The following is a 23,937-nucleotide window of genomic DNA, read 5'->3' on the forward strand; positions in this document are numbered from 1 at the left end:
TCCTCCATCTAGTGGGAAGTTTGGGAATCGCGGGATGCAGAGATGGGGTGGGGGGTGGCGTCCATTGTACCCCTAATTCTTCCTTCCTCTCCCTGGATGTTCTTCCTTCCTGGCACCCTCACACAACCATCCTGCTCTGCTCCATTTCAGGGATTCGCCCCCTCCCATAGTCATTTGAGGATCTTCCCCCCAAGTCCCGTCCCTTCTTCCTCATTATCTATGGATATTATCTTCTGCCCATCACCACCACTACCAAGGGTCCAGGAAGCCTCTCTCCTTTGCCTGGATTTCTGCAACTCCTGCCAACTGCTTTCCCTGCCTTCAATTTTACCCTCTCTCTATCCACTTTTCTACTACTAGCAAACCAAGTGTTTCTAAACCAGAGATCTGCTTGTGTCACTTCCCTGACTCAAAGCTTTCAGTGGCGGGAGTTCCCAATCATGGCTCAGCGGTCATGAACCCAACTAGTGTCCATGAGGATGCAAGTCCTATCCCTGGCCTCGCTCAATGGGTTAAGGATCCGGCGTTCCTGTGGCTGTGACATAGGCCGGCAGCTACAGCTCTGGTAACACCCCTAGCCTGGGAACTTTCATATGTCTCGGGCGTGGCCCTAAAAAAGACAAAAAAAAAAAAAAAAAAAAAAAGCTTCCAGTGGCTTCCCCTGGTCAAAATGAACTCTAAACCTTGGCTTGGGACTCAGGAGGCTTTTTATCACCCAGCCCCACCTCCTCAGTCCTAGCTATTCTCACAGGGCAATGTTCAGTCCCTCAAACACCCGTTGGCTCTCAGCCTTCATACCGGCCATTCCCTTTTCCTTGCTGTCTTCAGGACTCCATCTGGCTGCTCTCCTTCTTGGGCAGGAGTCAGGAACCCCTTCTCTGAGCTCCCGCAGGACCCAGTGCCCAGGTCTCTCATCACTTAACCACTTTTGTGGCAGAATTATCTATTGATATGTTAATTATTTTGTACCCCTCCCAGTTCCAAGCTGGTATCCTAGCCATTTGATTTTTCTAGCCTCAGGGAACTTGTGCAGGGCTGAACACAAAAGCTGCTTGATGTCTGATGGCTCATCCTGACTTTTGAAAAAGCTAGCCTTCTGGAATTGACTGTGTTCCCAAGGGATGGAGAGAAGTGGGCAGCAGATGTGGGTAGAGGAAGGAGAGGGCGCAGCCAGCTGCAGAGGGGCCAGACGTGGGGGTGATGTGAATGGTGTGGATCTGCATTCGGCAGCCCCTCTCCTGACAGGTAATAGGAGCTGGGGTGGCGGGCAGGGTGGGTAGAGCATCTGGGGAGGCTGAAGCCCAAGCCCTGGGGTACTAGCCTCAGTGCCTCCAGATGGCAGAGGAATGGCTGAGTTGCTGAACCTCGAGGGACCACATGGCTAGTACAGTGGACATATATCTCTGTGAAACCAGTGTACCCAGAATCAGGACTTCATGCTTAGACCCAGGTGGGACTATAGGACCTTGCACAAGCCTATGGAGAAAGTGGCTGGGGGCCCCAGGGATGTTTGCGATTGAATTTTATGCCAACTTGTAGGAAAGGGCTGAGGGCAAAAGTCAGATTGGAGCTGATTCAATAAGAATTCAGAAATAGGGTGTTTCTTTTCTTTCTCTCTCTCTCTTTTTTTTTTTTTTTGGCTTTTTAGGACTGCACCTGCAGCATATGGAAGTTCTCAGGCTAGGGGTCAAATTGGACCTGTAGCCACTGGCCTACACCACAGCCACAGCAAGGCCAGATCCAAGCCAAGTCTGCAGCTCACGGAAACACCAGATCCTTAACCCACTCGGCAAGGCCAGGGATCAAACCCGCATCCTCATGGATACCAGTCGGGTTCATTACTGCTGAGCCACAACGGTAACTCCCCAGAAATAGGGTATTTCTTGAGTTCATGTGCCAAGAGTTCCACCTGCCCCATCTGCCTGTTGTGTCCTGGCAGGGCTGAGACTGGCTGTGCCTCATTTGGAGTGGAATCCTCAGGACCCAGAGTGGGGCGCAGCACATAGAAAGTGCTCAAAATATATTCGTTGAATTCATCTTGCCTTGGTAGCTACAGAAATCTTTCTAAAACCCAAGTCTGCTCCAGTGATTCGCCAGCAGCCCTCAAAATAGAATCCTAACCTCTATCATGGCCCACAGGGCCCACTGCCATCAGAACCTGCCTCCCTTGCCACTCATCTCTGCAGCCCATCCTTCTGAAACTCTCCTCTCCACCCAGACCACATGATTTGCAATTCTCCAAACCTACCTCCCTGCCTTTGCTTACAGGGCACCCTCTGCCTGGAGTGCCCTTTCCCCTTCTCTGCCTGCTGAGCTATCAAGTAGTTTTCAAAGCTCAGCGCAAGGGTTGCCTTCTTTTTTTTTCAGGGCTGCACATGCCGCATGTGGAAGTTCCTGGGCTAGGAGTCAAATTGGAGCTACAGCTGCCAGCCTATGCCACAGCCACAGCAACTTGGGATCCAAGCCACATCTTCAACCTATACCACAGCTCAGAGCAATGCCAGATCCTTAATCCACTGAGTGAGGCCAGGGATCAAACCTGTGTCCTCATGGATACTAGTCGGGTTCATTTCCACTGAGCCACGACGGGAACTCCCGAAGGGTTGTCTTTTTTTTTTTTTTTTTTAATTTTTATTGATATGTTGTGATAATTTAATTTATAATGTGATAATTTATGCTGCACAACAAAGTGATTCGGCCACATACACATACCCATTCTCTTTCTGATTCGTTTCCCACATAGATCATCACAGAAAGTGGTGGAGAGTTCTCGGTGCTACATAGCAGGTCCCCGTTGGCTAATTATTGCATATGAAAAGCGTTGTCTTCTTTAAGTGGCCTTCCCTGACACTCTCCCCATGAAGGCAGAGGAGACCCTCCTGTTCCAGGCCTATTGCTCATGTCCAGATCTGGCTCCCTCTTCCCCAAGCCCCATTTCCTGGGCTGTGGGCTTCTCCAGTGTGATGGGTCCCTAGTGCCCAGCGCAGTGCCAGGGACGCCATAGGTTCTCCATAAATGCTCACTGGCCCCTGAGTCTAGCCCCAGGGACTGCTGGTGTGACTTCGAGCAACCTCTTCCCTCCATGGGCCTCAGTTTTCCTCTCTGCACAATGGGGGGAGTGGGAATCCATGAAGGCCTTGCCTTCCCTCAGTTGGGCTTGGAAGCTATGGCATGTAAAATTCTCAGCACCTGTGTGCACTGCAGGCCAGCCAAGGGCAGAGCCTGCTGGGACATGCAGTTGCCCATGGAGCGCCCATGCATGGGCACCTGGGAGCAAGCCCCTGCCTAAATAGCCGCACATGACACTCTCACACACAAGCAGACGTGGCCTTCATCCTCAATCAACCATTGGCCTTGACAGTGAAAAATTCAGCAGGAGCAAGAGCTGCCAGACCGGCAGCAAGTTAATATGCAAGGAGGGAGCCTCCTGCAATATACATGCCCTGAGGTTGATATCCTCTGGGGCTCTCCCCTTCCCAGGCCAAAGCCCCCCTCTCCACTCCCAGGTCTAGAGGCAGACCCAGCCTGTGACGAGACTTTAGCTTTGCCTGCTTCCTGGATACCCACCTCTTGATGTGCTATGGGAACCTTAAATTCCACATTCATTCATTCATTCATCCATTCGACAATATCTATTGAGTTCATATCGTGTGCCAGGCAACAGTATGTATGTTCGTGAATATCACCGAGTTTTGTCCCCAGAGGCTTACAATCTAGTGAGGGAGACCGGCAATAAACAGGAAACAGGTGCTGTAATTTCAGACTGGGAGAAGAAATACTAGGGCAGAATTAGGGTGATGTGATAACAAAATGATTCAGAAGGGTAAGGGGTAGGCAAGGAAGGCCTTTCTGAGGAGGTGGTATTAGGGCTTCAATCTAAAGATGAGGAGCCAGCAGAGCAGCTAACTAGGGAAGAGCCATGCAAGGGGTTGGGTACAGCACATGCAAAGGGCCTGGGGTGAGAAACCATGCAATGTGTCAGGAGCACAAAGGAGGCCAGGTAGCTGGAGGTCTGTCAGTGAGGAGACAGTGGCAAAAGACTCAGTCAGAGTGGTGGGTGGGTGCTTAACTTTATTCTAAGAGCATCAGAGACCCCTGGAAGGTTTTGGGCAGGAGAAACAAAATCCATCCCTCTCCCTGCTTCCCCCCACCTTGGTATCCTTCTTAGAAACTGTTTTCCTCATATTTACACTGTCAGTGCCCAGCTCAGGGTCTGACACAAGTTGGCATCAGACAATGTTTACTGAACAAATGAATGACCAAGTCAGGGTCTCCTGGCTCCAGGCTTGAGCAAGTGGTTCCGAGTGGGTGAGCTGGGCCACTGAGGAGTCCATGGGCAGCTCAGAATGGGAGTCAACTGGGTCAGACTAAGACCTTTAGATGCTCTTAGTGTTCCCTATCCATCATTCATAATAGAAATCATAGTAACCCATGAAACATTATTCTTACACATGCGCTGAAATGAAAACAACTTCTTCGAGGATTTTTCTTTTTTCTTTTTTCTTTTTTTGCTTTCTAGGGTCGCACCTGCAGCATACGGAGGTTCCCAGGCTAGGGGTTGAATTGGAGCTGTTGCTGCCAGCCTATACTGCAGCCACAGCAACGTGGGATTCGAGCCACGTCTGCGACTTACACCACAGTTCACGGCAACGCCGGATCCTTAACCCACTGAGAAGGGCCAGGGATCGAACCAGCAACCTCATGGTTCCTCGTTGGGTTGATTAACCACTGTGCCATGATGAGAATTCCTCTTTGGGGATTTTTCAGTTGCAAAACTCTCGATAAGTTCATTGAAGCCGTATTTCTTCCCACTTATGTGTTGCTGCAACCTTGCTGGGGCCCCAAGCTGGACTGTCTGCCTGTTGGGTCACCTGGTGCTAGATGGCAGGCCTGGCCCAAATGTCCCCTTGGTGACAAAGTCTTGGCCCGTGAGCTTGCGATAACAAGCAGCATCAAGTGTGCCACAGTGGCCCGGGCCTGACAGTGAGTGGCCTCATAGCAGCGTGGTTGGTAGGTTGCCCTGGGCATGCAGGTGGGGGGCTCCAGGAGCCTGAGCGGGCACAGCCCTCGGGCTCTGGGTCTCAGGACTTGCCCTCACTTTTCTCCCGCAGTGGCAAACTTCAATTTCTATCCTTCCCTCCATCACTCAACTCGCAACCACATCTACTCTGTGTATGGCCCCTGCAGGGAATGAAGTGTAGTTCCTGCCTGGGAGCAACGTGGACCTCCCCTCCCCTCCTCCTCCCTGGAGACAGGGCTCAGGAAACTAAAAAAAAAAGCAGATCAGGAATTTTCAGGTAGAACAGAAAGCTGAGCGGCCGAGGGCATCACCCCCACAGGCAGGCTGGTTTTCCCAGGCTGACCCCACGCTGAGCTCTGCCTCCACTGGGTTTCAGTACTGCCCCCGCCATGGGTGGGAAGTGACAAATGAGCTTGAGGAAGTGGAGGGGCGCTGTAGGTAATCGATGGCATTAACATGGTGCCCAAATTAAATATTGACTTTCTCAGTTGACTCTAGGGATGTCTGGATTGAAGGCTGGGGCTGTGCCGTGCCACTGCAGGGGATGGGGCCATACCAGCCTAGAGCAGCCCCGGTGGGGAGAGGAGGCTTGTGGGGAGGGCTCACTCTTGCGCCTGCCTGGTCAGAAGGAGCAGGGACAAAGGCTACAGAGAGCCCAGGACACCAGGTCTATATCTCTATCTTGCACTGAGAGCTCCCCATAGAGTCCAGAGTTCCCTCCTCCCAAAGATCTCAGAGCCAGGGTTTTGTTGAAGGCCCACCCCATCTTCCCCCAGGCCTTTCAGGAACTGTGGCTGGCCTGCAGCCCAACAAATGAGCAGAATCCATCTCTGTGATGATATCCATTACCAGGTGTCAGGACCCTGCCTCCCAGGTTGGTAGGGCTGATTATTTTTGGTCTGTCATTATGGAGGTTCTTGTCATTATGTAGGTTCTTGGGGAGCGGGTAAGGACAGCCTCTCCACTCTTGGAGACAGTCCATCATTCTCCCCAGCTATTTCACCTTCAGGGCAAATAGTGGGCCCTGAGCTTTCTTAACCTCTTTTCTTTTTTTTTTCTTTTTGCTTTTTAGGGGTGCATTCATGGCATATGGAGGTTCCCAGACTAGGGGTCTAATTGGAGCTACAGCTGCCAGCCTACACCAGAGCCACAGCAACGCAGGATCTGAGCCAAGTCTGCAACCTACACCACAGCTCACGGCAACGCCGGATCCTCAACACTGAGCGAGGCCAGGGATTAAACCCGCACCCTCGTGGTTCCTAATCGGATTCGTTTTCGCTGTGCCACAACGGTAACTCCTCTCTCCCTCTTTTCATAGCTCCACTTCAAGAACTGACTATCCTGTCTTAATTTCTTCACCTCCAAATCTACAGCCTGCTCCAGTAAGGCTTCCTGCCATGCCATCCCAGCCTTTCTCCTGAATTCTAATCCTATATGTCTAAACAACTACCTCCTTGAAATTGCCCCTTGTCAATCTCCAAAGTACTGCCAAGGTTAGCGCACTCAAGGTGAAAGCCATGACTGTCTCCCCCAAAGCTGGTCCTCTTCCTGGCCTCCAAATTCATGGAATGGTCATCCATCCAGGTGTGTAAGACAGAAGCCCACAGTCACCCTTGGCTCCTTCGATACTGTCCATACCAGGGGCTCACAGTTCCACCACTGCATGCATATAGATTCCATGCCTGGTCCATAGCTACCCCTCTAGTTAAAGGTTTCCTTTGTATGGACAGTCTCATCACTGGTCTCTCTGCAGCCACCTCACTCTTCAGTAACCACCCCATCCATCTCCCATCCACCCAGAGCAATCCTGTTAAATCTGATCATGCCACCCTCTGCCTAACACTTCTTGACTCCCCACGAGTCTGAAATGCCCAACCCTTATTGTGGGTTTTGTGACTCCCCTGCTCTAGACATTCAGCATGTGTCCGGAGGGCCCGAGAGGGTAGGGGTGTCCCTGGGGTTGGTGTTCTTGGAGGAGTACAGGGAAGAATAATGGGGGGCACTGGGAATTGGCCCTAAGAAGCCCCAACTGTTGGACTCCAGGAGCTGCCTGAGTGGGCAAGAGAAAGCCTTGAGGGAAATGAGTCCAGAGAGACAAGTTGGCAGCATCCTGCACCCAGGTTCTCCCTCAGGCCACCTAATTTCCTTTTAATTGGTGCCTAATAGAAGTGAATTAAACCCAATTGAGCTTAATGTGTCCGTTCAAGTGCCATTCCTAACCTGCCTCCCTTCTCCCAGGGTCTGGGAGGAAGAGACAGGCTGTGGGGGTGGTTGCAGGGGTGAGGGGAGAGGTGCACCCTTCCCCCAGCCCTGCTGAGGTAGGTCTGATACCAGGGCACAGGTCTCCCCAGGAGCTTCTCCTATATCCCCAACACCCCCTCCCACCCACCTGTGTCCCCCGAATACCTGGATCCTAGGAACACCGACTTAGGACCTACTTGGTGCTGGCACTGTGTTTACGTCACCTCCATGAACACTCAGCATGACCCAGTGAGACAAGCAGGACTCATACCTCCTTTCCAGAGAGCACACTGAATTGACCTGCCCAAGATCACTCCCCACCTTTGTTCTGTCTAGAGCTGTGCTGTCCAATATGATAGCCACTAGCCACACACAGTCACTGAGTCCTCAGAATGCGGCCAGGCTGAATTGAGATATACCACACACTAGATTTCGGAGACTTAGCATGGAAAAGGAATGTAAACTATCTTGCCAGTAATTTTCTATATTGATTATGGGTTTAAATGATAGTATTTTTGATATAGTGAGTTAAACATATTAATAAATGAATTTCACTTTTTTTACATTTATTTATTTACTTAGTCTTTTTAGGGCCACACCTGTGGCATATGGAGGTTCCCAGGCTAGGGGTCGAACAGAGCTGTAACTGCTGGCTTTACGCCACAGCCACAGCAATGCCAGATCCAAGCCGTGTCTGCAATCTATACTGCAGCTCACGGCCACGCTGGAGGCTTAACCCACTGAGCGAGCCAGGGATAGAACCCACATCCTCATGGATCCCAGTTGGGTTTCTTACTGCTGAGCCATAACGGGAACTCCTATTTTTTTTTTTTTTTTTTACTTTTAAAAATAGCTACTAGAAAATTTTAAATTACATATATAGTTTGCATTATATATTTTTTTGGTTATTCCCTAGGGTCTGGTCTTATGAAAGTAGGATGCTCACCCATGATCTTTCTTGCTGGAAGGCAAAGAAAGGCTGCAGCTGAGCTTGAGTGAGCTTCTCAGGCGGGCTCATCGATGGGGAGGGCACGAGGTCCCTTTCAGCACCCTGGACAGCATCCAAGGCTGGCTTTCTACTTGGGGTCCTATGATAACATCGAGACCCAGGAATAACCAGGAGAGGGATGGATACCACCTACAAAACTCTCCCCAGGAATAACATCAAGCTGTGTTCTGGATACCCAGTGAGGAAGCCTGGGTAAGGATTATCATTATCCCCATTTTGAAGATGAAGAAATCAACATTCGAGAGATTTGTGCATTCCTTTCCATCTGTTCATGGAGCCCTTGGCTGAGTGCACAAACCCAAACCAGGTCAACATAGATGACAGCCATTCTGTGTGAGCGGTGCAAGAGTGAAAGTGTGCCAGGGCTGTGGGAGCCCAGCAAGTGCTGACTGCTGGGGCCAGGAGTTTATAGGTGGCTTCACACAGGGGACCATTGGAACTAGATCTGGGAGGATGAAGAGGAATTTGTCTGTGAGCAGGTGGAAGTTTCTTTCTTTCTTTTTTTTTTTTTTTTTTGTCTTTTTGCCATTTCTTGGGCCGCTCCCACGGCATATGGAGGTTCCCAGGCTAGGGGTCGAATCGGAGCTGTAGCAACTGGCCTCCACCAGAGCCACAGCAACTCAGGATCCGAGCCGCGTCTGCAACCTACACCACAGCTCACGGCAACGCCGGATCGTTAACCCACTGAGCAAGGGCAGGGATCGAACCCGCAACCTCATGGTTCCTAGCTGGATTCCTTAACCACTGTGCCCCGACGGGAACTCCGGAAGTTTCAGGCAGAAGGAATGGTATGTGCAAAGGCATGGAAGTGAGAGAGATGGGCCACGAGAGGTAGGCAAGAGCCACATCACCAAGAACCTTGCATTGTAGCCTAATTCTAGTGTCCCTGGAAGGCTGCTGAGTAGGGAGGGCAGTGGCTTGGCCAGATCTGGATCTGGAAAGATCACATCTGGACTAGGGGAATAGCTGGAGACAGATAATGAAGACAGTGAGATGAGAAATTCAAGGCCAGAAAAGACATGACAGGTTGTTATCTAACTCATTAGATATTAGCCCAAATGAATGGACTATCAAGCCTACAGATAAAGAAACCCAAGTCAGACAGGGCCCAGTGACCTGTCTGAGGAAACATAGCAAGTCAGTGCCTCGGGAGTGGGGACTGAGGGGCAGAGAGAAGCACAGCCCTTGACCCAGGAAAGCTCTGCCCCTGAACATGGACGTGATGAGTCTCAAAGCCCCAAAGAGCTGCAGCTGTGGCTGCTCTTGGAACAGAATCAACAAGGTGAATACTAAACTCCTCAAACCAGATGCAAAATGAAACTCAACAGGGAAGGCGAATATACACTGCAGCTCAGCCTGAGAGATCCCTGCGGTGGCCAGCAGAGCCCAGGGCTGGGAAGAAGGGAGGCAGGAACACAGGAGAGGTGGTTCCTCTGAGAAAGCCCTGGTCCAGGAATGTGGGGTGAGGTGTGCTGGCACAAAGTCATGGCCAAGGGCTCTGTGTGAACCTATCACCCCACTCTGGGAACAAAAGGTCTCCCCTTTTGGAGACCTACCCCCCTCCTCCTCCCCTGAGGTTCCCAAGGGGGCTGCCAGTCACAATGCCCCACCCCCTGCCTGGAGCCAATCAGAGCCCTTCCTTGGGGATTTTCTGATTTGAATGCAGGAGACAGTTTCTTTCCCTCTGGGGGCAGAGTTGAATGATAGGAGCTGGGAAAAGGAAGCCTGTCTAGTCCAGGGGGGATGAGGAAGCTTGCCTAAAAGAATGGAGCAGACCCAGGGAGCAGCTGGAAGGGACAGGGAGATCTGGCCACACTATGACCCTGACTCTCATCACCAAGGGCCAGCCACCTGCCCACCGCGTCCCTGCTGCAGCTTGCAACTCCTAAGAGAACAAAGTCCCCTTCAACCTAAGCTGGCTGGTTCTGGGACTCAGCCAACTTGGGCCCCAAGTTCCAATATAGCCATTTACAAGCCATGGGAGTTTGGGAGTCAGGTCCCTTCTCTCAGCCTTGATCTTCTCATCTGCAAAATGGGGGAGTCCCAATACCTACCTTGCAGACTCAAGTGAGGTGGTGTCTGAGTGAGTACTTTGTACCCGTAGGTGCTGGAGTTGCCTGAGGGGAGGAGGCCCAGGTGATGAGTGACCACCTGGGGGCCGGGCACCTGCTCCCTCCTCTGACCAGGCCCACAGCTGGCAGGATTCAGAGGAGACTGAGGGAGCCTCTACCACCATGGCCATCCCTCCTGCAGCCCCTCCAGGGGGCCATTAGCTGTGACCCCCAGCCCCACCCCAGCAGCCAGTCCCTTCTTTCTCCCCTATCCAGGCTCCTATGGAACCTAACCCCTCCCTCTGACATGTCCACCCCCAGAGACGGTCCGCTCTCCCCGGACCTGCGACTGTGTCTCGGAGTCCCTGGCGAGGGATTCAGAGATGGCTGTACTGCTAAATCACCAGACCAGCAGCTGCACCTACAGCCTCCTCACTCCAGCTGCCGGACCACAGAACAGCCACGGCAAGACGTTTCCACACCGATCCTACACGCTCTCTTTGTGTGTTTCTGGGAACCGGGTAGGATCCACTCGCGTGTGTGACAACTATGCCCCACAATGAATCTCCCACCCTTGCTCTCTGGCACCAAGCCAGCCTGGCCCCTCCACTCCACACCCACCCTGAGCCCTAGGACCTAAGGCTCCCCCACCACCCAGCTCCCAGCCACTGCCCTGTGGCCCCGAAAGGCAGGTCCCAGGAAGTTGAGCTCAGGCTTCTGGTCCTACCAGGGGAGGCACTAATGATGGTGAGGTCCTAGCCCTGCCTCTGACTGTGGCCTTGAGCAAGTCACTTCCCATCTCTGGCCTCATTTTCTTATCTACAAAATCGGCCACCTAAAACCTTCCAGCAAGGTTGCTGCAAGGGGCTGGGGACCAAGTGTGTGGAGCTCCTAGCACACAGCACAGCATGAGACCGCATGCCCTGGACACCAGCTAATACTTAAAGAACTCCTTCTGTGCCAGGCTCTCGCTCAGCGCTCTACATGTGTGAATGTGTTCCATCCTCCTAACAACCCTGTGAGGTATACTGCTACCAGCTCCACTGCACGGAGGGGAAAACTGAGGTCACTAAGCTCTGCCTGGGCTCCTGTCCAAGCAGTCTGGCCTCTGGGTCCCAGTGAAAGGCAGCCACTGGGGAAGTCCTGCTCCAAGGGCCACCCCCCCACTCCCCATGTGCTTACTCCAGGCCCCAACAGGGGGAGGGTATGCGCAGGGTCTCTCAGGAAGGCAGGGACAAAGATTGGGGTCAGAGCCCAGGCCAACCCTCCCAATCGGGCCAGCCTGACCCCATCACAATTTGATGAGACCAAGCGAGCTGAACCACAGAGACACAAGAACAAAGCTGGGGGTCCCAGGGCTGGACCTTCCCCTGGGAGAAGCAAACAGCTCAGCAGCAAAATCCACAGAGTGAAGTTTATTCCCAACAAAGTTCCCCTCCCCCATCCCCAGCCGGGACAGGGACAGACAGGCCGGGGGCGAAGAGGGGGCTCTAGGGGCTGAGAGGCCTCTGAGAAATAGGGAAGGGCCCTGGCCCCCCTGGCCACGCTGTGTCTGGCTCCCCCAGCCCGGCTGAGTCCACTGTGCCTCCCTGCCCAGCCCTCGGGAAAGGGGAGGGGGCGCTGGCTCCTGGGTAGTTCCAAAGTGGAGTGTGAAAATAGAGAGATATATATATTTATATACGCAGTGGGCAGTCCGGCGTGGCACTCACACTTCTGTCTGGAAGTCGCCATCGGGTGGTTCTGTGGGCTCCCAGGCGGCGGCCCGGTGCAGGGCCAGCCGTTCTCGGGGCTTGGGGGGCAGCGAGCCCAGCGTCATAGACTTGAAGGTGCTCCAGCTCTGATGTCGCCGTTGTTGGGATAAGCCAGGACGCTCCCCTGGGCTAGGCTTCTCCTGCGGGGGGGCGGGGGGGAGCGGGAAGGGCCCGTGGAGATGGGCCAATAGGGGCTCACTCACTGCACAGTGGAACAAACTGAGGAGGCCCGGGGAGGGCTGGTGAGGCCCAAAGGTACTGAGCCATCAAATGCCACAGTGGGTTCAAATTTGGATCTGCTTGGCTTCAGGGCTGGGTTCCTGGCCCCTAGACTCAGGGTGGCCTCCTGGGACTGTCTCCTCAAGATCCTGGTGGAACCTCCCACCAACAGCCCCCAACCTCCTGAAAACCCCAGGCTGTCACTTATGCCATGGGCAGGCCCTTGGTGCGGCGGGCTGGGGTGGTCCAGGCCAGGGAAGAGGGCGGGGAGGGAACGAGGGCCTCGGAGCTCACCTCACCCCCACCCGGCCGGGGGCACTTACGCTGGCCACGCTCCGATCGGCCGCCCCACCCGAGGACACACTCCACCGCTTCTCCCTCTGCAACGGGGGCCGTGGGTCAGGGTAGGACCCCAGGGGCCACTGCGCCGGCTCAGGCCCTGAGCTTCAGGGCAGGGGCAGTCGCCAGCGGAGCCCTCACCTTGGCCGTGGACTGGCTGCGGTAGCGGTCGAAAGTGTGGAATTTCTGGTTGAGCTCGTGGTAGAGTTCCGAGTGCCGTTTCCGGGTGTGCATCACCTTCTGGGAGCCACGGGGTGTCAGAGGCGGAGCTCCGTGCAGGGCACTCGGCAACCTGGGTCCCCACATCCCTGCCTACTGCTGGCCCCTCCAGGACAAGGCCTGGCTCTTCCTCCCCCCAACAGAGCTATGGGCATGGGTGGTGAGGGGATGTCGTGGGGGCAGACTCTTCACCAGGGCTTGAGCTGATTTTAGGAGGGGACCCTCCAGGGACACAAACCCCAATCCCCACCCCAAAAACCCAACACACACACACACACACACACACACACACACACATATGTACACACGCTGTAGCACTCACCTCAAAGTCCAAGTCTGAATACCGTAACTTCTTTCTCTGGGAAAGAGCAACAAGGAGACAGTGAAGGAGAAGGAAATTTTTTTTTTTTTTTTTTTTTTTTTGTCCTTTGTCTTTTTAGGGCCACACCTGCGGCATATGGAGGTTCCCAGGCTAGGGGTCTAATCAGAGCTGTAGCTGCCAGCCTGTGCCACAGCCACAGCCACGCCAGATCCAAGCTGTGTCTGTGACCTACACCACAGCTCACGGCAATGCCAGATCCTTAACCCACTGAGCGAGGCCAGGGATTGAACCTGCAACCTCATGGTTGCTGGTCAGATTCATTTCCACTGCGCCACGATGGGAACTCTGAGAAGGACATTTTTTTACCACGTGCAGGGGCTTTAGGAGATGGAAAATCTGGTCCCCCAGACCTGCCCACTGCACCTTCCCCCAACTCAGGCCCAGGAGTTAAGAATTCCCTAAAGGGCAGCCGTTGAGGCTGTGGAAACGAGGTTGGGGCCTGGGAAAGGAGACACCAAGATGCCACATCGCCACAGGCCCGTGGCTCAGGCCCCAGGCCCACAATTTCTGCCACCCCTGCCACACACACACATGCCACAGCCTGAGGCAGACGCCCACCAGGGGCACACAAGCTGACACAAGCGTAGAGCTTGACGACACACAGGCCACATGTCGCCATGCAGACTTCCAACGTGGCAAGGACACAGATCCCCCAGGGCATCACAGGGCAGACCCTCCTTCCTCCGAGCCCTGGATTCCACCCCTCTGTCCTGCCCAATCTTGCCCCATCCTCTCTGCCACCAACAGGCTCCTCTCTCCCTGGAAACCTCCGCTTTTCCTGCAAATAGAGGACGCAGGGTTACAGAAACCTGCCTTGGACCACATCCTGCTCCTTTTCCTGCTGAACTTGGCCCTGCCTCCCTGGCCTCCCTCCTTCACGCCTCTCCCGGCCCTCACTTACCCAAGGCCACCTTTAAGGCCCCAGCACCCTACAAAGCCTCCAGTGAGGCTGGAGAGGGAGGCCTTAAGGTCAGAATGTTGGCCCGGGAGCACCAGACCACAGACCAACTTTTGCCAGTTAACGCTGGGGAAACTGAAGTCCAGGGAGAAGAAGGACTGGTCCCATAGGCTTCAAGGATGCCCCTAACACCATCACCTAGACCTCCCAAGTCCCCGGCCTGCACCCACACTCACTGGCATCTGTGACCCCCCTCCCCAGGTCCTTCCACCTCCCTGCTTGCTCTTTCTCCACCAACCACCCCGGCTTCTGCAACTCGAGGCCCTTCTCACTCTGCCCTGGACCCTCCCCTGCCCTTCACCATGTGCACACGTGTCCCCTCTGTTACTGGCCACACTGTACTTTCTGGAGGCAGCGGGACGCCTCTCCCTGCTCCCTGATGCCCATGGGCATGTACACATGGCTACGCCCGACTAAACAGACTCCAAGTTCCACTGCTCTAAACTCGCTCCTCCGCCCCCGCCCCATCACACTTGCCCACACCAGAATTCTGGACGTCATTCTTGACCCCCTTAAGACGCTGCCACGTTTATTGCTACCTCCCACACAAGGAGCCCAGCGCTGGCCCCTCTTCGGTGGCCCAAGCATGGGCAGGTGTCCACAGAACAAAACCTGCCACGCTGAGCACTCCCCTCCCCGGTGCCTGTGTCGCGTTTTCTGTCTTTGTGATGCCTTCCTGTTTCTGCCATCTGTGGCAGGAGCAGGCACCAAATGTTCAAGACACATTTTGGGAGAAAAACTAAACTTGCAGACCTTCTAGCTGCTAACTTAGTTTTCTCTGTGCGGAGGATGGGGAGCAGGTTTCTGGGGCCGAACGTGAGCAGCCAATGGTGTCTGAGCTGTGACTCCTGCCCCTTTCCTCATCCACCGCCCGCCCCCCCCCCGCATTCCTCTAAGGAAAGTTCTAGAATATTCTAGAGGTCTACAGGAGGCCACCACCACCTGCTTGCTGCAACTGATCCCCTGCAGGGAACAGGCCTAAGGAGGCCAGAGAGAAGGTGGGGGAGCCACAGAAAACACACAGGCAGGGAAAGAGAGGGGCTTACATTTGCTCAAGAAGACGGGGGCAATTACCACAGGCCTATAGGCAGTGCCAGGGGCTGATAGCAGCAGCAATCCCCAATTATCTAGCACTTTCCATCTGCTCCACACAGAGATAAATGTGTTAACACTAGTCCATCAGTCCTCGCCATGAGTCTACCAAGAGGCTGCTACATTCCCCACTTTACAAAGGAGGAAACTGAGGCTCAGAGAGATTAAGGCGAAGGGTCTCAGTGGGGAGATAATGCTCCTGATCTCACCGCTTGCCAGCAGTGCCCAGATCCCAACTCAGGTCTGCGGGGCCCGGAGGCCAGGCGCTCGGCCCTGGCGATGAGGCTTCCCTAGCAATACAGCACCAGGCCTCAGCCACAGGCCCCTTAAAGGAGGGCCCATCCTAACCGGTCACCCCAAAGCAGGCACAAAGGCAAGCGTGAGCAGGCACCCTCAGCACGTGGGGTCCAAGCCCATTTGAGGAGCTCAGAGAAGCCAGGATCCCCTTGGAGCCGCCGTGGGCACGAAGGGAGGAGAAATGCCCAGTGGGTATGCTCCCCAGGACTTTGTGCAGGAGTTGCCAGCTGTCCCTTCCCAGCTGCTGCCTGAGACTCAGAGAGACTCAGGCACACAGGGCAGGGGTCCCACCCTCAAGTCCTGCTGACAGCCCCTCACCTCCAGGGAGCCCAGCTTCATGGTGGAGCCAGGCACGGTGCGGGGCATGGTCCGGCTGCGTTCCCCTGGCTCGGGCACTTGGCGGGCACTGGGTGTCGGCGGGGGCGGTTGGAAGGTCATCCCGTAGGGGTTCTGTAGAGACCCATAGGCAGGGCCCAGCCCCAGGCCCGAGTGGTCCACAGACAGGAAGCTGGGGTAGCCTTCGGTGTGGGTCAGCGCCTTGGCGGCCCGTCGAGGGGTGCCCTCAGGCCGAGCCCGCGGGGGATCCTCGCCACCTCCGCCCGCGCCGGGCTGCAGGCTCAGAGTCCTCCGGGGCAGCACCATGTAGTCCCCCTCGGAGCCCGGCTCGGCCGGCCGCAGCCATGTGAGGTCCAACTGCCGCAGGCCGCCCTCCCCACACATGTACACGGGGTTGGCCTCCTGGGGGGGCGGGGGCTCCCCCAGCCCCGGCGAGGCTGCCATGGGCACCAGGATATTGCCAGGCAGTGGCGAGAAGCTGAGGCTGCCCTCGGGACCCACGAGGCAGGACTTGGGCTCCTCGTCCTCATCCAGGGACAGGCGGGACAGGGTGCCCGTGATGGTGGACGGGTTGCAAGTGTTGACTTCCTTGAACAGCACTGGGGGCGGGAGTGGAAGAAGGTAAGTCCAGGGGAGGGAGACGCCCCCAGATGCCCTTGCCCAGGCCAGGCAGGCACCAAGCCTCTGAGCTTGGACGGCGGGAGAAAGGGGGCCTGGAGTGATGGCACGCGGTTAGCACAGGTGTTGAGAAGGAGGCTATCCCAGAGGCTCCCAGGAAGGCAGGACCAGGAACAGAGCCAAGGCCCAGCTCCCACAGGGCCTGGGTGCAGGTCCTGACCTCTGACCCCACAGCTCCAAGGCTGCCAAAGGGCCTTGCTCCTCCCCGCTCCCTGGGCAGTTCCTCCCCGGGAGGCAGAACTTGAAGGAGATGCTGGTAAGAATCATGGAATGGACACAAAGATAGAGCAGCCCCTTTGCGCCGAGCACCCTGCCAGGCACTTGATATCTCCTAATTCACTGAAGGCTCCCCCCCCCCGCCCCGAAGGACAGCCATCTCTCCCGTACAGGTGAGTTCACTGAGACTCCAGGGGCATGCTCTTTGCGCAAAGTCCTACAGCGAGGGGTGTTCACAGCCAACCCAGGGCTGTCTGCCTCTACAGCTGGACCCAGCAGCCAGACGCCTGTCAGGGCCTCCCATGATGGGGCTGGGGCCCCCCCTTCTCGCCATTCTCTGGGGCCATTCTTGGCTCTGCCCTGGCACACTCACCTGTCTGACAAGCCAGATCCACATCTTTTTCAAAGTCTGACTATAGGCAGAGAGGGAGAGAAAAGATAGGCAAAGAGAGAATCCATGTATCACGGAGTGGGGGGCACTCAGCCTCCCCCACCCACCCAGAGGCTTCGTCCACAGCACACTGCCCACAAGAGCAGAGGGGCCCCAGGCATGGTCTCTGCCAGCCCCAGCTGTCAGTGGCTGAGCCTGAATCAAACCTGGTCTCTGTCCCTTCCCTGCCATGGATGGGGAAGGTGAGGGGTCTAGGGCAGCGGGCTGGAGGTGGCACCCAGAACCCACCTGTGCCCTGCCCAGGCCTCCTCACTCACCAGGATCTGCAGCTGCCCGTTCTTACATGAGTCGGGGGAGTCTTCACTCTCATCAGCCCGGCACACGCCCATCTGGCACTTCACCACATCCTGGACCTGGGGGCGGCAGGTGCCCGCTGGGCCTGAGGCCACCACAGGGCCCCTGGCCACAGCTGGCTCTGCCTCCCACCCCAGGCACCCAGGCGGGTGTGGAAGGAAAGAAGCGCATCCAGCCTAGCAAAGGGGAGAAGGAGCCCCAGGAGGCAGAGGCCGAGGTCAAGGCCGCTCAGGCTATCAGCTTCCACAGCAAGGGATGCCCAGCTTGGGGCCTGGTCGGGGCCTCAATCTTCCCCATCTGTGCAGTGGGGAGAAGCGAGGGACCGGCGTGGTTGGGGGCGGACAGGGGCAGGAGAGGCCCAGCCCACCTCTCGGCGCAGGAAGCAGTGCACAGCCGTGATGACAAAGCCCTGCGCAGAGTTGAAGACAGCAAAGAGGGCCTGGAAGAGGACGGAGCGGCGGTCTGTCATGGCCAGGACGGCGGACATCCAGGTGAGCGCCAGCAGGGGCAGCACCACGCAGGAGCTCCAGAGCGAGGCCCTGCGGATGAGGCAGAGGGTCTGTCAGGGTGGCTCCAGGGGACAGGGCTGAGCCTGGGCCTGCAGGCAGTCGGGGGCCCTGAAGCTGCCCCAACCCGGCAGGGCCCCAAATGTCAAGACCTCAGTAATGTCCCCAAGCAGAGAGGGGCTGAGGTGCGGGAGGCAGAGAAACAGAACGAAGACAGACAGCAAAAAACTGGGGGACCAGGAGAAATGGGAGGGACAGACACGGACACAGTGGGAGAGCCAGAGGCAGCATCAGGGGGCAGAGATGGAGAAGGTGGAAAGAAACAGTGGGAGAGGAGGAGGCAGACAGCTACAGATGCTGTGAGTTTCAGCCCCAATGTGCACAGAAGCACAGGCCGGGGCTGCCTCCCCCGAGACTCTGGGAGGGGAGGAGAGGGAGAGAGACGAAGGGAGACGACAGACATGGCGAGAGGGAATGAGATGGGCAGAGACGCACAGGAAGATTAAACAGGCAGAGAGGACGGAGGACACACATCACAAAGCACAAATCTTTAGGGAGAAGATGGGGGCCACGGCGGCAGAGGCTCCTCCCCCTTGGCTGCCCAAGGAGGAGATGCCAAGCTCCCAGGGGCTGCTCAGAGCCCCTGGGCAGAAAGATTGTGGCTGGGGCAGACGCTCAAAGCCAGGGTCAGGGCCAAACCCACACATCCCCTGCCTCCTTGACAAGGGAGGACAGAGGAAAAAAGGCAGAGAGGCCCTGGCATCCGTGTACCAGTGCCAACCCACGAGGGCACAGTAAGGCAGCCTTGCCCTACTGGGCCAGGTGCCACACCCAACCCACCCTGTCTCATGAACACTGCCAGTGGGAGAGTCAGACGGGGGTTTGCACAGCTCTGGACAAGGCAGAGACACAGGCAGGGGGCCAAGATCTGCCCTCAGAAGAGCGGTCTGGGGCTGTTGAGCCTGGCAGGAGGCAGGCACAGTGGTCTCCACCGGCCCTGGGGGCAGAGCCAAGACTAAAGAGAGGACCTCACGACAGTCAGAAGAGCTACCAAAGATTAGCCACCAATCCTCTGCCAGGCCCCACAGCGAACACTTTACACACATTAGTCACACTGTGACCAAAACAACTCCAACAAACAGGCATGGGGATTATTACCCCAATTCACAGATGAGGACGTTAGTGTGCCCAGCTGCACAGACAGAGACAGAGCGGGATGCAAACCCAACCTGGCCACCTCTTGAGACCAAGCTCCTAACTGCTCGCCCTGAGAGACTGGGTCAGAGGCAGACGGCAGCCCAAGTGCGAGGGAGCGTTCGCCCACGTGGAGCTTCCAGAGATGGGGCCAGCTGCCTCCCCAAGGCAGGGAGCTCCCTGACTCTAGAGGTGTGCAAGACGAAGCTGGGCCCCCACTGGGTCAGGGAGGCTCAGATGGCTTTCCGGCCCTGTGGAAGTGGGGACGGTTGGGCCTGAAGCCTTGGTGGGTTCACGCATTCATTCTACTCTTGTGCGTCTGGGATTTTAAGAGTCGCAGCTGCCAGGGGACATCTCGGTGAAATAATTCCCTACCTCCAAGATTCTGTCCTCCAACTGATTGTGAGATTCAATGCCTCTGAAATTCTACGTCTCAGATTCTATGACAGATGACAAGACTCTATGATTCACTCATTCTAACATTCTTAGCTTCTGATTGTCTTATTCTAAGATTCTATCGTTCTAATTCTAAGGTTCTATGGGCTCGAAAATTCTAAGGGCTGAAGATTCTATGAGCCTCTGTAGGCTGGGGCTGGAGGAAGGAGTGCATGGCTGTGCCTGGATAAAACATAAGCCGGGGTGGGGGTGGGGGGGAAACGGGACGGGGAGCAAGGGGTGGGCACAGGAATCTAGCATTTTCCGAAAGGCACAGACATTCGCTCCCTGGGGCCCCTTCGCCACCACAATGCCCAGCCCTTGAGAGCGCGTGGCAGTGGGCAGGGCCAGCTCTCCGGACTCTGGGCTGACATCCCTCCTCCCCCCACCACAGCCACTGCCCCCCCTTCTTTAGCCCCTGCCCGCCCCCCCTTTCCCCGCGGGGGCACAACTAACATGGCGTTCCTGGCCGAGGCTGAGCTGAGCAGGGGGCTGGGGACCGCTCCACACGCTGAGCAGGGGAGGAGCAGGCTGGCCCAGGGGCACCGCTCCGACCTCGGGGGGGCGCCACAGACATGGGAGAAGGGGGGAGACACATGGGAAGTGGGAGGAGATGGGGCAGCATGAGCCCCGAGTGGGGTGGGAGGGGGAGGGCAGATGAGAGAGAGAGAGGCGGGTTAGGGTGGGCGAGGGGCTGCAGCCGAGCACACCAGGTGCCCACCTTGCCTGCACCCTTGATGCACCGAGGTCAGGGAGCCCCGGTTGCACCATCAGGCCCTGAGCCTCCAAGAGTGGCCTCGGCCCTCCCTCCCTACATCACGTCCCATGAGGCCGCGTCACAGAGACCCCTGTCCCCTTACCCGGCCCTCTGCTTCTTGGACTTGTCTGAGATGCCATCGCGAGCCATGAGCTTGTTGAAGACGATGATTCCAATGAGCATGTTCACCTGGGGCGGGTGAAGGGGGCGGGGCGGGGTGGGGAACAGGATCACCAGGGGCCCTCCTGGCAGGGGAAGCCCCGGGGGAGGAGGCAGATGCCCCTCCCCTTGGCCCCGCCCCTCCCAGGACACCGAAGGGGCACATACCAGGACAATGACAGCCGCAGGGCCCACAAAGGCATAAAGCAGGCCACCCTCCAGAGAGAGCCAGCAGCTGGGGTGGGGGGAAACGGGGTATCAGACTCCCAGTGGGCGCGCTCTCACCCTCAAACTCCATCCCTCGGTGCTCCCTGAGCGACCAGGTCCCACCCCGCCTCCATCTCCCCTCTGACCCAAGCCCTGGGGCTATCCCCGGGGTCAAATAAGGCTGATCCCTGAGCTAAATGGTTCTGAGACTATCCAATCCCAACACATCCGTTTACAATCAGGGAAACTGAGACTCAGAGACGGGGAGAATTTGCCCAAAGTCCCACAGCAGGCATGGGCCAGGAGGGCAGGCTGAGAAGCCCAGAGCCCTATCAGGTCCACTAACCACCCCCCAACCCCTGCTCTCCCCGGGAGGCCCACGTACTAGCTGGATGTACCGTATCCTTTGGTGCGGGTAAAGCCGACAGACACGGCCACCACCAGGGCAGGCAGACCTGGGGGAGCGGAGGAGCCAGAGTGAGATGGCCGCCTGTCCTCGGGGTCCCTCATCCTCCCAGACCCCCAGCCCAGCTGACCCCTGTGCCCAAAGAGTGGGACCAGGGCCAAAGATGAATGTCTACTGTCTTCCCCTGCCCCCCAAGGCCCAGTGACAGGGTCCAGCCTGGGCCCTGCTCACCCCAGCCCAGGCAGAGAAAGCGCTTGCGGACAAGGCGGGTGCGCATCCGTCCAATAACAGCCAGGTAGGACTGCCAGGCCTCCGTGAGCACCCAGCAAAAGGACGAGAGGAAGAAGAAGTGCAGGAAGGCGGCTGTCATGGTGCACACGCCCTGCAGGGAGAGGGAGAGGGCGGGCGTGGCCCTGAGCAGCTGCCCCGGGAGGAGGCGCCAGGCTTCCCACGCCCGCCGCTGGGCGCTGCCACGGCTGCCCACCCGAGCTCCGCCCCCTACAGAGCCCTGCCAGGCACCCCCATCTTCCTGCACCCACACACAGCACGACACAGGCCCGGTGACATGCACATGGCATTCGGCATCCAGGAGGCGGGCGGGCAGGCTGCCCACGCGCAGACGGGGCTGGCAGGGAGGGGGCAAACTAGAGCACCTGCTACGTCACGGCCGGGCAGGCCTGGCGCCTGGCACCTGGCACTATGCACGGAAGGCCGAAGGCGCACAAGGCACAGCCAGCACTGTTAGATCAGACACAGGCAAGAGGCTTTGCTCGGGCTCCCACGTGGCTGCAGATGCCACCCAACACGTGTGAACACAGGCGCTCGGCTCACGTACACGCTCACAGATGTACACAGACATCCGTCACTGGAGTACACATGCCCCCTCCCAATGCCCTCGTGTGTGCTCACACACACAGTCGCCCCCGCACACCCTCACCCAACACCCGGCTCCGGCGCCGACACACATTGTCACCTAAGTTTCATACACACGAATACACGCACTGGCACCTGCAAACACCCTCTGCCCTCCCGCCTTCGCCCCAGTCTCACACCCCGGCACCCCTGTGAGCCTGCACCTGCCTTGCTCAGCACCCGCGACTGGCCCACAAGGATCAGGATGTTGGATGCCAGAATGGACAGGCAGAAGTTCAGCAAGATGATGGAGCGTTCAGATTTTATGAACCTGGGAGGGCACGGTGGGCAGAGACAGAGGAGCTGGCTGTCCTGCCCAATCTGTGGTGGCCGGCCACCTCCCGCCTGGCCCTCCCCCGCACCAGGCATCCCACCTACCTCCAGAAGGCAGCATAGATGGCAAGGAGAGTGAGCAGCGCCATGCAGGACACAGCACAGCCGATCACAAGGGGGACAGAGGGGGAGCCGGCCAGCTCCAGGGTCTGGGGTAGAGGGTCAGAGAGTTATTGGGAGAGGGCAACTGCAGGGGTGCCCTCGCCCTCCCCGCATCCTGTCTAGGAAAGACTGCACCTGCCCCTGTCTCACACTCATGCACAGAAAGGGACTCACCATGATGGCATTCACACACGCGAGGAGCAGACTCAGTCACATACATGGATGCATATTTATGCTGTCACCCACATTCTTCTGCACACAAGTAGCCACACATGTGTGCGTACGTGCATGCAATCACCTGCTGCCACACACCCCTGCATGTCATCGCTGAGAGCACCATCCCAGGGGGCACAGACTTCCACGTGCAAGCCCACAAGTACACCTACTCAGACGCCACGTGGGACCACCTAGGTCCCCGCCAACACCATCGCAGATGGCCGCTGGCAATCCAGGCGCCCCCTCTCCTGCCCAGCCCGGCCCTTCCCTCCCACTCACCAGGTCCTTGGGTGGCTGGGCCAGCACAGCAAATGTGGACAGGTGCTGGCATTGGCAGCGGGTGTGGGCTGCCTGGGTCTCCAGGGTCTGGCAGCTCTCGGTGTCCCAGTCCCCTGAGCTGGCGTCTCTTGGGTAGGGGAAGAGGGGGAGTGAGCCCCAGCCCAGCTCTGCAGCCCTACCCCCAGTGCTGGCCACTTCCCAGGGACTGGTGAGACCCAGGGCAAGGCCACAACCAAGAGACAGGCCATGTGAGGCCCAGGACTTGCCCTGGATCCCTCAGGCCAAGGATAGTGACAAGGAACCCTCCCTCTGGGCTTCCAGGCAGAACGTCCCCTCCTGAAGGATCAGCCCTTTCCCACAGAGAGCCCTTGCCCAACTCACGCTCTGGAGTAGTCCCAGCTGGCACAGTGGGGATCCGTGGTGCCCTGGGGAACAGAAGACGTGGGTGCAGTGGGCAGTGGGGCGCTCAGCCTCTGGCCATCATCTGACCTGCCTGCCATGGCAGGCCCCGCCCAGGTCAGCCTACTGTCAGGGCAGACGACCTCCCCCTCAGAGAGGCCTTTGGCTGCCCTTGCTGGGGTCTACCCAGGGCCCCCACTCACGTTGATGATGTAGGAGAGCTCCACTGTGATGAGGGGCTCAGCTGGCGGCTGCGTGGGGGGCCGCACGGTCACTGTCATCACCCTGGATGTGACAGCCAGCGGGGGCCTGGGGGACAGAACCTGAGGTCAGCTCCTGCCAGCAGGTGCTCGGACCCAGTCAGGAACCCTGAAGGTGCTTTTGGATCGGGAGGAGGAGGCTACCGTGGGACCAAGGCCAGGGAAGGCCTAGAGTTCAGTGGGGCCCAGGACATTGGGTGAGGTCCAGAGCTCAGGCCA

At 57.1% G+C, this 23,937-nt stretch overlaps 1 protein-coding gene across 50 annotated transcripts in view; it reads right to left on the reverse strand.

Annotated features, from left to right (window-relative positions):
* Window positions 1–11,721: 11,721 nt before the first annotated feature.
* Window positions 11,722–23,937, reverse strand: part of ADGRB2 (adhesion G protein-coupled receptor B2) — a 37,394-nt gene continuing 25,178 nt past the window's right edge. For 6 of the 50 annotated variants that reach the window (XM_084959012.1, XM_084959005.1, XM_084959004.1 and 3 more), the window contains 16 exons: window positions 23,662–23,767; window positions 23,441–23,484; window positions 23,060–23,186; window positions 22,508–22,611; window positions 22,298–22,400; window positions 21,449–21,599; window positions 21,197–21,266; window positions 20,773–20,839; window positions 20,549–20,634; window positions 17,921–18,092; window positions 17,517–17,612; window positions 17,182–17,221; window positions 15,897–16,513; window positions 13,172–13,207; window positions 12,772–12,870; window positions 11,722–12,212 (listed from right to left, as the gene is read on the reverse strand). In XM_084959012.1, coding sequence (XP_084815138.1) covers window positions 12,027–12,212; window positions 12,772–12,870; window positions 13,172–13,207; window positions 15,897–16,513; window positions 17,182–17,221; window positions 17,517–17,612; window positions 17,921–18,092; window positions 20,549–20,634; window positions 20,773–20,839; window positions 21,197–21,266; window positions 21,449–21,599; window positions 22,298–22,400; window positions 22,508–22,611; window positions 23,060–23,186; window positions 23,441–23,484; window positions 23,662–23,767 — 2,104 coding nt within the window. In that variant the 3' untranslated portion in view covers window positions 11,722–12,026. Of the gene's footprint in view, window positions 12,213–12,614; window positions 12,672–12,771; window positions 12,871–13,171; window positions 13,208–15,896; window positions 16,514–17,181; window positions 17,222–17,516; window positions 17,730–17,920; window positions 18,093–20,144; window positions 20,244–20,548; window positions 20,635–20,772; window positions 20,840–21,196; window positions 21,267–21,448; window positions 21,600–22,297; window positions 22,401–22,507; window positions 22,612–23,059; window positions 23,187–23,440; window positions 23,485–23,661; window positions 23,768–23,937 lie in introns of all 50 variants that reach the window. The other 44 variants (XM_084959008.1, XM_084958989.1, XM_084958988.1 and 41 more) reach the window with 14 other exon arrangements.

The sequence above is a fragment of the Sus scrofa genome, chromosome 6 (assembly GCF_054392235.1).
Source record: "Sus scrofa isolate SSC_HxYL_T2T_F1_AM1 chromosome 6, Sscrofa_HxYL_maternal_Yorkshire_Landrace_v2.0, whole genome shotgun sequence".
In the NCBI taxonomy this organism is placed as follows: domain Eukaryota; kingdom Metazoa; phylum Chordata; class Mammalia; order Artiodactyla; family Suidae; genus Sus; species Sus scrofa.